The 12,973-nt window shown below is 45.1% G+C and overlaps 2 protein-coding genes and 1 long non-coding RNA gene across 8 annotated transcripts in view; 2 read left to right on the forward strand and 1 right to left on the reverse strand.

The window, feature by feature from the left end:
- Window positions 1–487: 487 nt before the first annotated feature.
- Window positions 488–3,438, forward strand: tsn (translin). Its single transcript, XM_007547264.2, has 6 exons — window positions 488–696; window positions 939–1,032; window positions 1,124–1,220; window positions 1,485–1,600; window positions 1,689–1,768; window positions 2,320–3,438. Exons 1-6 carry the CDS (start codon window positions 631–633, stop codon window positions 2,548–2,550), a joined length of 684 nt encoding a protein of 227 aa, XP_007547326.1. The 5' UTR covers window positions 488–630; the 3' UTR covers window positions 2,551–3,438.
- arhgef49 (Rho guanine nucleotide exchange factor 49) overlaps window positions 3,416–12,973 on the reverse strand; it is a 63,280-nt gene continuing 53,722 nt past the window's right edge. For 5 of the 6 annotated variants that reach the window (XM_007547263.2, XM_007547261.2, XM_016669037.1 and 2 more), the window contains 5 exons: window positions 12,637–12,838; window positions 10,559–10,778; window positions 8,268–8,857; window positions 7,303–7,448; window positions 3,416–7,006 (listed from right to left, as the gene is read on the reverse strand). In XM_007547263.2, coding sequence (XP_007547325.1) covers window positions 6,181–7,006; window positions 7,303–7,448; window positions 8,268–8,857; window positions 10,559–10,778; window positions 12,637–12,838 — 1,984 coding nt within the window. In that variant the 3' untranslated portion in view covers window positions 3,416–6,180. The remainder of the gene's footprint in view (window positions 7,007–7,302; window positions 7,449–8,267; window positions 8,858–10,558; window positions 10,779–12,636; window positions 12,839–12,973) is intronic. The other variant, XM_016669039.1, reaches the window with a different exon arrangement.
- LOC107835715 (uncharacterized) lies at window positions 10,944–12,124 on the forward strand. Its single transcript, XR_001661525.1, has 2 exons — window positions 10,944–11,699; window positions 11,807–12,124. It is a non-coding gene; the product is annotated as an uncharacterized LOC107835715 (long non-coding RNA).

Consider the following 12,973-nt stretch of genomic DNA (forward strand, 5'->3'; position numbering starts at 1 on the left):
CAAACCCAAGCAGGTAAAAGAGGAGTAATCTAATTTCTGGGGTTCAAAAATAGTATATTAAACTACTTCCGAAAATTGACAAATCTTTCCAACAGGATGTGTTTGCTAAGGTTTAAAAAAGAGAGGCAGAAGGCTGGTGATTACATTAAAATTCAGTAAATGTGTAAACTGTCCTACCAAAATTACAATTTGTGTAAAATCTATTTGACATTTCAGTACATCAGAGCATTTACAATAAATCTCGTTAAGGCTAAGGACACTTCACATACAACACCGAATTTATGTATAAAACTGATCGAATTCCATACATGAAATCTGATCATCATCATTAGTAATAGTAGTTGTAGTTTTTTTTTAACACTTAAACTCGGTTTCATTGTTAAAGAAAATGTACCTTCATTGAGTTAACTAGTCCAACCTCAACAGCTGCAGTCAAGTTTCGTATTTTATTATTATTTTTTATACAGAAAACGCGGGGTGACGTCATCTCCACGCGCTGACTTAAGCAGACCTGACGGTGGGCTTGCACTGCACGTTGATGCTGGGACTTATTAGCGGCTAGCTGCTGATTTTTATTTTTTCCTTTGGCGCTTTTTGTTTTTTATCTGGTAATTCCTCAAGGATCCGAACATGTCTGTGACTGAAATGTTCAGCTACATCCAGGGCTTCTTGAGCGCCGACCAGGACGTCAGAGAGGTATGACCGAAGCTGCTATCAACATTAGCGCCCCCACACCGTTAGCTGCTAAGCTAACCTGTTTCCCCGAATTGGCTGTCTCTCTGCAACTGAATACAACAGAAATGTAGCGTTCACCACTACGTCACTTTAAAACTACTCTCTTCTGTGTTTCTTATTGGTTTATATTAATTCGTATATATTTATTTTCTTCGTTTGACGCTGCTGTACTTGTGTCCATCTTTACAATTTATTTGTCACAGGATATTCGTAAGGTGGTCCAGAATTTGGAGCAGACAGCCAGGGAAATCCTTACGGTGCTTCAAAGTGTTCACCAGCCGTCTGGGTTCAAAGAGAGTGAGTTTTGGAGAAAATGTGCAATGCCATGCTAGTTTCTTGTTGAAAACTATGTTGAATGTCTTAAAGCCATTTTTTTCTCCCTTTTAAGTTCCCAGTAAATGTGCCAGGGCACGGGAGTTGTTCTGCACCGTCAGGACGCACATGGCTGAGCTCAAAACCAAATTTCCTGCTGAGCAGTATTACAGGTAGGATTCACTTTGGACACAATACATATAATTAGGGAAAAAAGCATTTCATTGTGTAGGTTTTTAAAAAAAAATTAAACATACACCGCAAGAAATTTCTAAAGGTTTTTGCTTTTCATCTCTTGCACAGGTAGTGTTTATAAGATGTAGTCTTACATTTGTTTTTTTGTTTTTTTTGTTTTTTTAATGATATTTAGAACCTTCCTTTGTTTCCACCTGTATACCTGTGAACCCATAACATTTTAATTTCATTCGTCTGTCCAGGTTCCATGAACACTGGCGGTTTGTCCTGCAGCGTTTGGTCTTCTTGGCGGCCTTTGTCGTCTACCTGGAAAGTGAAGCCCTCGTCACGCGTGAGGAGGTGGCTCAGATACTTGGAAGTAGGCGCCTTGTTCTCTTCTAGAGCCACGTTTTTATAAGCGAGAAGGTCCGCCTAACTCTCCCCCTCCTCCCCCATCTCTCTGGCAGTTGAAGTTGTGCGAGAGAAGGGCTTTCACCTGGATGTTGAAGATTTCCTGGCAGGAGTGCTGATAATGGCCAGTGAACTGGTGAGTGGTGTGCTGCTAACGTCCACAGTGTTTTGTCAATTTCGACTCACAACTACAGACTTGTGAGTCGCAGTAGTTGCATTGAGTTAAATGATCAAAGTCAAGAAATGTGTAAAGAATAAATTGAGCACAAGGCAGCTGAAAGTTGCCAAATAGTGATGGTGATGATGATGCATACGTGCATAAAACAATGGCCACCCAAGAAAAGTAACAGTAGCAATGTCTTCAGCTCACATGTGATTTTTATAAGATGGAGATTTATATTGTGAGCTGTAGCTTTAAGACCTAGTATACCGGAACTCATTTCAGGGATTTATAAGCCCTCTGAGGTGAACCAAGTCTGTCTATAAACTAGCTCTATAATTCTTGTAATGGGAAGTACATAGTTGTTGGAGACATCAGGTAAATAATAATAATCTAACAGTTGTATACTTTGCAGATAATTTTCATAAGATCAAATTTCTGTATTTACTTTGTCCTATTTATCCCAGTGTTTGTAGGCAGGTTTTGAAACTCAGTAGCTTCATATTGAACTTGTTTTGCTCCTGCAGTCGCGGTTGGCGGTGAACAGCGTCACAGCGGGAGACTACAGCCGGCCGCTCCGCATCTCGAACTTCATCAACGAGCTGGACTCGGGCTTCCGCCTGCTCAACCTGAAGAACGACCCGCTGAGGAAGCGCTACGACGGCCTGAAGTACGACGTGAAGAAGATCGAAGAGGTGGTCTACGACCTGTCCATCCGCGGCCTGGCGAAGGAGCCCGAGTCCGGCGGAGACAAGTAGAACGAGGAGCGTCGTTGGTTTGCTGTTGGAGCAGGAAGGAGGGCGGGGGTGTGTTGGCAGCTGCTTCCTGCTGCGGGACCTTCTGCATGATTGCCGCAGGTTGGGTTGGAGACTTGGAGATCTGGAAAGTCAGAGATCCGGGGATCTGCCCGAGGTCCCCAGCAGCGCGACGGTGTGTCTGTGTATGCGTGCGAGTGTTTCAGCATGTATTTGTGCAAATGCATGCGGGAGCGGTGGTTCAGAAGGATGTCAGTCTGTCAGAAAGGCAGCAGAGGCAGTAAGAGGATCTCGGCGTTCTCCATTCAGAAGTTTAAGATTAAAGGTTATGTTTGTTGCAAGTTTTGGAAACGTGTTCCTGTGTTACAGCATCATTGTATTTCACCGTTCATTTGGATTTGCAGCATGACCCTGTTTGGGAAGACTGTCAGAGATATTGTTTGAGTGTTTCAATCTTTTTTTTTTTTCTGTTCTATTTCGCTTGTCAAAATGTTAAATTTGTAAAATAAAAAAAAATGCTGTTCAATAGGTGATTTAATCAGATGGAGTCTCCGTAAGGTTCAAAAGTTACAAGTTTAAATCTTAGGGTCCACTAAGACGGTCAACTTTCTTGTCAGAATTTTTTTGTTCAAATTCTGATTGTTGGTTTGTACTTTTTATGAGACTCAAGGAGTGAAAAGCCAAAGAAACGACAGTGTTGCACTTCACCGTAAAATAAGAACAAACTGTGATTCATTAAATGACATGTATTTACGAACCTTTTTGAAACTGTGCCAGTTGACTGTTTAGCCATTTCTGTTTGGTGTTGGGATGAAGTGGGGAAAAATTGTCTTACATGGCTTATGTTTGTTTTGTTGTTGTTTTAAAATAAAGGTTCATTTTTTTATTGTCTGTAGTGGAACAAGATTGTTTTCTATGAAAAGAAAAAGTTTCTCATCCTGTGCTTCAAAGTGTTACAACATTTTATGCGTTTCTCCTCAGAGGTTAAAAAAAAAACAAGAAAAAAGTGTTTAAAATCTTTTTTTAATATAATTCACAATATATTACACTAGAGAAATAATACATAAGATGTTTCAAATCAAAAGGGGAAAGTAAATAAACCATATACAGGTGTTTTCTTTGAGATTTTTTTTTTTGTCCTCCCAACAGCAAATGAGCCTTAGTGTGGAGTCGAGCAGCTCTGCCCTCCAAAACACAGTGATATGTTCTTCTTGATGCTACTTCATAGTAAACATAACAGCAATAGTCTTAAATTATCGGCGTGACCGGCTTTGTCTCGATGTGCCCAGTCAACCCAGTATCTTAGCCAATGAAGGAACACATTTCACCAGCAGTTACACTGGAGAGTAAAATCTTTCACTTAAATATAAAGTGCTTCAAACTAAAGCCTTCAGAAGTAAAAACACACTGGTTAAAAACACTAAAAAAAGAAGGCAGTTCACTGTAAGAGGAATAATTATATTGCCTGTGAGTGCAGACGGAGGGCAGGCTCGTCTGTTCGGTGGAGATCAATGCTACTGCGGCAAGATTGCGAATTTGTCAGTCTTCGTCTAACAGTAATAAAGTAGAAAGGCACAACAGCTCATTGCTGGTCTCAGTACACAGTTAATAACCTGTCATGGTGACATGATCGGGACGCTCTCTCCCAGCCTTGGGGTCGTCAGGTGAGCAGAGTTTTTCAGCCTTTGTAGAGAATGCTTACCTTTTACAACAATGAGACAATTAGACATGATCCGACTAACCGAGATGGGTCACTTCTTGAAAACGAAATGGTAAATTGTGACTTTTTCTTTATTCCTATCTACAATCATAATTTTGTAAAGTGTAAGACTGCAATACTTAAGGACTTTGGTTTTCAGGATCTAAGAGTGCAATTCTTTCTCCATGAACTTTTTAAAACAGCTGAGGAAAATATTTGAATTATTTAGTGACAAAAACAAATGAAAGCACCTATTATAGTTTCAACCAACGCAGCTGCCGATGCACTGAGTACATGGATGAAAAACTCTGCCCTTGACACAACGAGGCCAACTAGTACCAGAGATGCACCGTTTTGTGGCCGACATACAATCCCCAGCATTTGTAAAGCTTTGAAATGCCTTTAGCCATTTTACACAAATTAAATTTCTCAAAGAACAGAATTCAATATATTTTATTATCCATCCTATATTTGGGCAGGGGGAACTGCCACGCCATGTGTGACAGAGAAGTCACAGAAAAGCAGGAGTATACGATTTTAAAATGACATAAAACTCACGGAGTCGACAATTTGAACAATTTTCAGCATCTTGTATTTGTGATTAGCATGGCTAGCAGTACAAAAATAAACAGATTCTTGAATTTCTAAAAGGCAGCCAACATTTTTAAATCCTGCGTATTCCATCACATTACACAAAGCAACTTTGTGGTAAAATGCTCAACCTTCCTGTTATCTGACGAAAGTCTTGCTCTCTCAGGGCCTGAATGAATCATACAATTGTCTCACAATATCATAGAAATAAATGTATTCTTATTAAATAGACTTTTCCCCCTATCACTAAATTTTGAACGCCTCAGATCCTGAAAACAGATGAAGTGTATTTATGCCAGCAGCACTGAGGTGTGGTGCATTCAAGTGACAGATAAAAACATTGGATTTTTGAGATTCAGCGAGTTCAAAATGAACTAATTCAGATCGGCACCCTGAATTTCTTGGTGCATCTCTGACTAGTGGTGTACGCTATCCACAAAACACAATTTTTAAAAATTGATTTCATGACAACAGGATGATTTCGGTTTTAAAGAAGAAAACAGAGGCTTTCTTGGAGCCGCAATAACGAAGCGATGCGTCAATCATCAAACCGCCTTACACAGATGTCAGAGGCTCGGTGAACCTGCCTAGTAACATAAAACAGAAGGACCGACTGCAGATTGAGTGGGAATTAACTGCATATAAAGTAGCTACTTTGTGAAACTGGCTGAGATTATTGCTGTTCCGTGAAATCCCATTGATAGACAGATATGTTAAAGGTCTGTTCTCAGCCCGATGGAGAGGCTCTGCTCAACTGCATCTCTGGCAGTGAAAGTTGTTATGCCGCCTACAGACAGTAGAGGGCAACACACAAAGATAAAAGGGCAGTGACAACAAAACGTAAACCACTGAAAAACAAAAAGAAAAACAAGAAAAACCCAAAGAAATCTTTACCGTCTCTTACCAAAAATGTCTGCAGTCCTCACTGTCTCGTATAAAAATGACATAACAGTTTGTTTTTTTTCTTTTTGCAGCCAGTCATGTTCAGTCATGCTATTCGTCAAACACACCTTTAGGTACTCAACAGTCTTTACAATCAAGGCTTTCAAGAACAGCCCAAGTATTTTTTGGTCGTTCAAAAAAACTGGTATTTTTCTCTCTTTTTTTTTTTGTAACAGCTTCAAAATTAAATCTACATACAATTATATGGCGCACTTACTGCTTCATAGGAAAAAAAAGTGCTTGGTTTTCTCACACACAATGTGAGACAGATTGTGTGATTGTTTACTGAAATCTAAAATGTCAGAACGGAGGTGTTATTCAGGAGATGTCGCAATCGGGTTTCTGGAGTTGAGAGACTTTGGGTTATTTACAGTGGAACAACGATGTGGTGGAGGCTAGCCTCAGGAACGCGTCTGGTTGGCGTTGATCATGATGTTTGGCAGAGCGTTGCGCCTTTTCCTCCAGGTGCCCAAGTCTCGGGCGTACCTCTTCATCTGATGGAACCACTGCTGGGTGCGGGATTTGTCCGAGGCACGGAAAACAAACGACTCCCGCCGGATGTCGAGGACCTCGAAGGTGTCCTCGCAGTCCGGATCTGACGACACCACACAGTTTGCGAGGCGGATCGGCTCTCTCAGCACCGCAAACTTCCCACTGCTCTTGTCCTTGATTAAGACCAACACTCCGTCTCGAACGCTCTCCCCCATGCCTTCCCCCTGCCGTCCGACGTCGGTGGCCTGCCCTGGGGAGTCGCCGCCCTTCTGTGTCCTCACCATCAGTAGACTCTGCACGTTTTGGAACTTGAGGGCCTTGCTGCCCTTTTTCAGCCACTGGCCGTCTGCCGGCTGGGACAGCTGGAGAGGTCCCTCCATAACGAACCGGGTGTTTTCTCTCGCCCAACCCACGGTCTTCATCGACACCTCTCGCATCTCGATGTTGATGACCTCCCGGTTCTTGCGGCTGTCGCGGCGGAACGAGCGCAGGGACCATGTGACGCCATTACCCTCCTGCTTGGTCTTCATGTTGATGTGCTCCAGATGGGACTCCACTCGACTCTTGGCCTCCCGGAGGCGCGCGTAGTCCGGGTGGCATTCAGGAGTGACCTTAATGATGCGGCTCAACAAAAGCGGGTACTTAGTGACGCGCTGGAGCGGCGCCATGAGGAAAGAGCGCAAGTTCATGCGACGCAATGCGGTGTTGTCGTTCTGGGAAACATCCAGGAATATTCTGAAACGAGAAAGAGGGGGTGGGGGGGGGTTTGTACAGCCATCGCATGTCTTGGGAAAATTAAAACTTTATTAATGGGTGTTATAGAAGAGCCAGAGATGCGGTTCTGTCTGAAAACATGAATCATTGCCGCTTAGCTCTCAAAATAGACCTTCCTCTGAATAAGTGATAACTCACTGTCCTATCCATTAATAATTACACAGAGCAGCTGTGGCAGAAACAGGAGAAAGCTCCCAGAGCAGCTTTTCCATCGTACAGCCCAGCAGGGAGAACGGCTATGGGTCGTCGTTAAGTACCTGAGCAGTTCTTTCTCTTTCTCCAGAGCGTTGAGCATGTTGACCGAGGTGGACTGCTGTAGGCAGTAGGTCTGGAAGGCAGGGAGCATGTTGACGAACTCCAGGAAGATTTCTCCAATGTATACGGTCAGCAGGTCGTCGTCACCCTGGAAACAAACCACGCACACGCAATTCAAATGAAAAGCCACTGCTGTCGCAGACTCTAAGTCATCCAGACACCCAGAGCCTGACCAGCAGGTGGACGTAAGTGTGGCTAGTTCATGACGAACATAACCAAATCCTTCACCCGCAACACCGAAAGGAGAAAAACATAATTCGAAGGATTTGGAACCATCAAGAGGCCTTTGCACAACATATTGCGACTATAACCAATTTATATTCCCATCAAAGCCTTCTGGAATGAAATCTTTAAGTGCCTAAAGATTCCCACTCTCTGTACACCTTGAGTTTTTTTGTTGCTGAAAGTACACCTGGGCTAGTGGTTCTATGTTTAGCTGTGTCTTTTCCCTGTATGGAAGGTTTGATGCTACAAACTTTGTCTTCTCTCCTTACTTTTCCTTTTCTCCTCTGGAGATCCACTGAATTTAATATTATTCAATTAAAGTAGGTGATATCTACAACTGACAAACAAGTTCCCAAAAAGGTCTATATAGATAGTGGAAACTACAGAAGAGTTGTAAATCAACAAAAACAACAGCTTGCAGGGAATCACTGAAGTTGCCAGAATTAAAAGGGGTAAAAGTGAACAAAGTGTTGCAAACCCGGAGCTGGAGATACAGGAGAAAAACCTGAGTGAAGTTCCATCTAACAGCGCCAGGGTTGTTTTGGTTGAAACAGTTGAGGCGTCACAATAAAACTGCACCGATGTACATTTGCATATTAAGATTTTTGCTTGTGGTTGCGAAGGGTCGGTGCGATGAAGTTGTGGACGTCGTTTGCGTGTTCATAAAAGATGAGAAGGTCACCTGGTCAAAGGCCTGATCGATGCTGTCCTGCAGGTGTTCGGTGAATCGGTCGTTGACGTCTATGAGCTCCTGAACGTTGCCGAACACCACGGCTAGTTGCTCGGCCGTCAGCAGCCCGGCGCTCTGCATGGGGCAGTAGAACTCCTCCTTGATGATCCGCAGGTCCTCGCCGTAGCTCGACTCGGTGTTCAGGAACTCCAGGATGGCCTCCTTGCGCTCGGTCCGCAGCTTGGAGCAGCGCTCGCACATGCGCTCCCCCCGCTCTTTGGAGACGCCGTCCCTCTGTCCGCAGTCGGGGCAGGGCCTCTGGGATTCCCACGCCCTCAGAGAGGCGGACGGCCTCTTCCAGGTGCGGGACAGGCCCGGGCCGATGCCGCTGTCCACCCGCTCCACCTCTGCCCCCCTGGTTCTGCGGTAGCGCCGTGGCTCGCGGTCCTCTTCGTCCCGCTCGTCGCTCAGGCCCACCACGCCGCTGTCTGAGCTCAGGCTGCTGATGGTGCTCCAGCGGTGCTGCCCGCAGCGGGTCACGCCCAGAACCGCCTGGCGCTCCTCGCCCGGCGGCTCAGAGTGGCCGCGGATTGCTGCTGGTGCTGGAAGGAAGAAATTACAGTACTCTTTAGGAACGATATTTTTAAGTTAACTATCTGGTAATATCATAGTGCTGACTCCTGCTAGCATAATAGACTCAGATTACATTCAGACAGTAGTGTCCAGACGAAAAAACTATTACAGATATATTTCTATAACAGGTAGATCCTCAGCCCTCCAGTGGAAACTTAACCTTTGGCCATATGGATAAAAAAAGTCAATACCATTGTGCATCGACACGTATCGACAGACTGAAGGAGTCTAAGTTCTTAAATATCTCCTGTAAGCTTGCTTTGGCAAACAAACAAAAATGAAAGAGTGATATTTTTTACTGCCAAGAAAATAAATGTACTCTTGATTTTCTATTTCAAGGTCATCTCAACATCCGGTGTGCCATATTGACTGGGATTCGAACATTCTGTGGCTAAGAGCTTCGATTGATGGAGAGGAACAGTAAATGTACAGGGGCGGGGGGGAGGTGAGCGACCGGATGGAAAAGTCGAAATATTCGGATGAGTAAGCACTGAATTCCTTAAGAGACGCTAAGACAAATCAGAAGTTGGCAGTAACCGAGGAATACAGCTTCCCCGAACGAGACGAGGGGTGAAACGGGGACGCAGAACGTCACACAGCCAGCTCAAATAAAAGACCGAGCCGTGGTTTTGGAAGTGGCAGTGGGTTGTTTCTACACCAAAGATAAATCGACTCTGAAAGTCAGTGAACCCTCGATGATGTAACTGACGTCAAGGGCAGACAGTGGGAATTCATGAGGGCTGACATAAAAACAGGACGCAGTATCATGACAGCACACACTGCCTGGAAATTCTTACATAACCATTGAAAAAAAAGAAAGAAAGCAGGCCACAACTCTAGTGTCTGACAGTCGCCATCGATTACTCTCTGTCTGTGACATTTACGCATCGTACAATCGAAGAAAAAGCCAGGAATGCTCTAAATATAATCAGTGTTACGCAAACTGAGCCTTCGCACCCCCGGCGGGTAAATAACTACATTTTTGACGTCAGTAAAGACATTGAAGTTTGTCAATTAAAATTGTAGCTATTAAAAAAGATTCCTAATAAAGATATAGTCCTGATTACGCCATCTACTGTCTTCAAAATCAACTAAAACTGACAAGCTGGATATTATATCTCTAATTTCTTACCTCAGCCTCCTTCAACCCTCATCTCTTACACCAACCCCTTTGAATCCTTAGTCCTTAAGCCTCAAATCCTCATCCTTTACTCCTTCAACCATAATTCCTCATCTCTTATGCCAACTCCAGTCAACTCTCACTCCTTATCCCTTACTCGTTCAACCCTCATCTTTTACCCCAACCTCCTCAAACCCTCATTCTTCATCTCAGTCTCATTCAGCCCTCTTCCATGATTCCTTCTTCTGACCTACATCAACATTCATCCCTTATCTCAACCTCATCCCAAACTCCTTCTTCACTACCCCTTTAGCCCTCATGCATACCTCTTTCACCCATCATCCTGGCACATCTACCTTCTTCATATCTAAGCTTTACTGCCTTAATCCCTCATTACCACTTATGTCCTCAACCCAATCTCCATTTTCGCTTGTTGCCTCCTTCATAGCTAGTCCCATCATTCTTCATCCCTTAGCCCAACCTACTTTTACCCTCACCCACAACTCCCTGAGACCTAACAACCTCATCGCTCCATTTGGTCTTTACTTACCACTGTCTCTGTCTCTGTCCCTGTCCCTATCTCGGCGGTGGCTATGGATCCGGGCAGCAGCGGCGATCTTCATTTCCAGCTGTTTGCGTTTGGAGGCGTCCGCCGGCATGGGATCGCTGTAGTGGGGCCGGAGGCGGCACTCACGCTGCGCCCTCACCGTCTCCGCCTGCTCGTAGGCTGCGTCCGAACTGGAGCGCCTGCAACCCAGGCCCACGTGCTGCTTCATGGAAAGGACACGAGGATCAATGGGATGGTCACATCTCTTCGGCAACAGGTGAAATGGAGCAGTAGTTCTTGTGTGCATTCAGGAACATCCTAATATATATGCAATACAACCAGAAACTTGGTGTTTTTCAGTCATTCAATTCAAAAAAGTGACTCTTACTGCACAGATTCATTACAGTTATCCACTCAACGTTTGGTCAGGGCTTCATTTGCATGAATTATTTATTCAGGCGATCAGCTTTTGGTCTAGTTGAGATGCTGATAAGTCCCAAACAGGCATTGCTTCACAATTCTCTCAAGACTGCAGTTATCCCTCTTGCATCTCTTTTGCTTTTGCCCCAGGGCAGCTGTGGGTCACAGTAGTAGCTGAATGTGTGTGTGACTCAGAGAATGACCGAACGTAGTGTAAAGTACTTTGGATTCCTCTGCACTAGTTAAAGCTCTATTCAAGTACAAGACCTTTACCATTTGTCAACCTCACTTTTCCTTCAGCTAAAGTTTCCCTTATTATGTTTGGGTGCAGAGCTCTGCGAAGGCCCAGCCATTTCTGAAATAAGCTGTCTGCTGGACGACGGTGAGGTCAGCAGTCTTCCCCCATGATGGCGTAGATCAATAATGCCACATTCAAGTGTTCAGGCTGAATATTCTCATTTTGTGAGAAATTGCATTTTGGGTTTCCATTAGCTGCTCCGCAACGTCGCCAACGCTGACGGAAATGGATGTTTGAATCGTATCGCTGTGTGCAATGAATATATATTTGTCTGTGGAGAGAGTCTTCCTCTGCGGCGTCACCACGTTTTGCTGTGATGGTGGCGTTACATAACAGCTCTAACTTATCCCTCTGATCCCGGCTGGCAGGAGTGACAGGAATCCAAATTTCATTCCCAGACGCAAAATGAACTGTCTGGCAAAGACTGTAAGCACACATAAAACAATGCTCTTATCACTATTTGAAATCAAACTGCCTTAAAGATAAAAAAAGAAAACAGTCGCTGAGTGAGAGTCTCCTGGGCTTTTCTTTAGGTGATGAGAGGAATTCCCAAAACAAAGCACAATCAAGAGACGACCCGAGGAGCAAAGTTCAGCCCTGCTTATCTCAGGAATGGGTGGATGGATGACACTGGCTTCACATCTACAGCTCTGACAGCTACCTGCTGAACGTGACAGGAAAGGGGCACCCAGGTCTTTCACATCAGAGAGCTGCGGTACAGACAGAGCTAGCTGTGATCAGGTAAAGACGAAGAAGAATAATTAATATTCCACCGAGCGATCAAACAGCAGCCATTGCTTTGGGAACGCAGGGGCAAGCTAAGCTGCAGAAATCTGAGATGGAAATTGAGAGAAAAACGTGCCTCGACATCTGTTCGCTAATAAAACTACCTCCAGACACGCAGCATGGGAGAAGCGAGACGGGGGAATCCTTCCGATCTGCAGATGCGGCGAGGGGCTCGATGCTAGCCGCGGCCAAAAGGGACGAAGAGGCGACTTGTCGGTAGCAACCCCGGCGCCGGAGGGGCGTCCTAATCCTGCCTTTTATTCCTTCCTGAGACCGCGAGCCGCAGCTGCAGCTGGAGGACGGAGCGCTGCACGCTTACTCTTGTCTGAGACGAAATACCTCTGCATAAAAAAGATCCAGGAGAAATGTGCATATGTGTGCGCGTGTGTCGCAGTCTCCTTGCTCGTCCCAGCCATCCCTGAATACCAATAGATCTGAGAGAGCTTCTGCTTTTTTTTTTTTTTTTTTTGCTGCAGAACGACGTCGGCGAGCGGCAGATGTGGGAGATGCACGCAAATAACATCTCAAAAGCAGATAACACAACAACAGCAACAACAACAAAATGAAAGGTCCTTACGCATTCTCCAGCCTCTTCCCTTTCTCCTGCTGCTTCTCCTGCAGGCGCCTCGTCGCCAGCCTCGGCTCTGCAGGCCGTTGTCGGCGTTGCCATGGCAACGGCGAGAGGCTGACAGTCGGGAGAGGGGGCGGTGATGTCACAGCCTCCGTCCCGGTCACCTGACAGCTTGACTGGGGCCTCGGCGGAGATCTCTGCACTGCAGCTGGCGAGGCGATGGGGGGACGAGGGGTGGGAGAGGAAGACGAAGGTAAAGAGGGATGGATGGATGAGGAAGAAGAGGATTTGAATGTGGAATAAAAGGAGGAAATTTGAGGGTGGGAGGGGGGCGAAAGGCATC

This window comes from Poecilia formosa, unplaced genomic scaffold, assembly GCF_000485575.1.
Source record: "Poecilia formosa unplaced genomic scaffold, Poecilia_formosa-5.1.2 Scaffold19, whole genome shotgun sequence".
Classification (NCBI taxonomy): Eukaryota; Metazoa; Chordata; class Actinopteri; order Cyprinodontiformes; family Poeciliidae; genus Poecilia; species Poecilia formosa.

Coding starts and splice junctions, on each gene's coding strand:
- tsn (XM_007547264.2), top strand. CDS start 631: ATGTCTGTGACTGAAATGTTCAGCTACATCCAGGGCTTCTTGAGCGCC. Junction 697..938: donor CCGACCAGGACGTCAGAGAG/GTATGACCGAAG, acceptor TATTTGTCACAG/GATATTCGTAAGGTGGTCCA. Junction 1,601..1,688: donor GGTGGCTCAGATACTTGGAA/GTAGGCGCCTTG, acceptor TCTCTCTGGCAG/TTGAAGTTGTGCGAGAGAAG.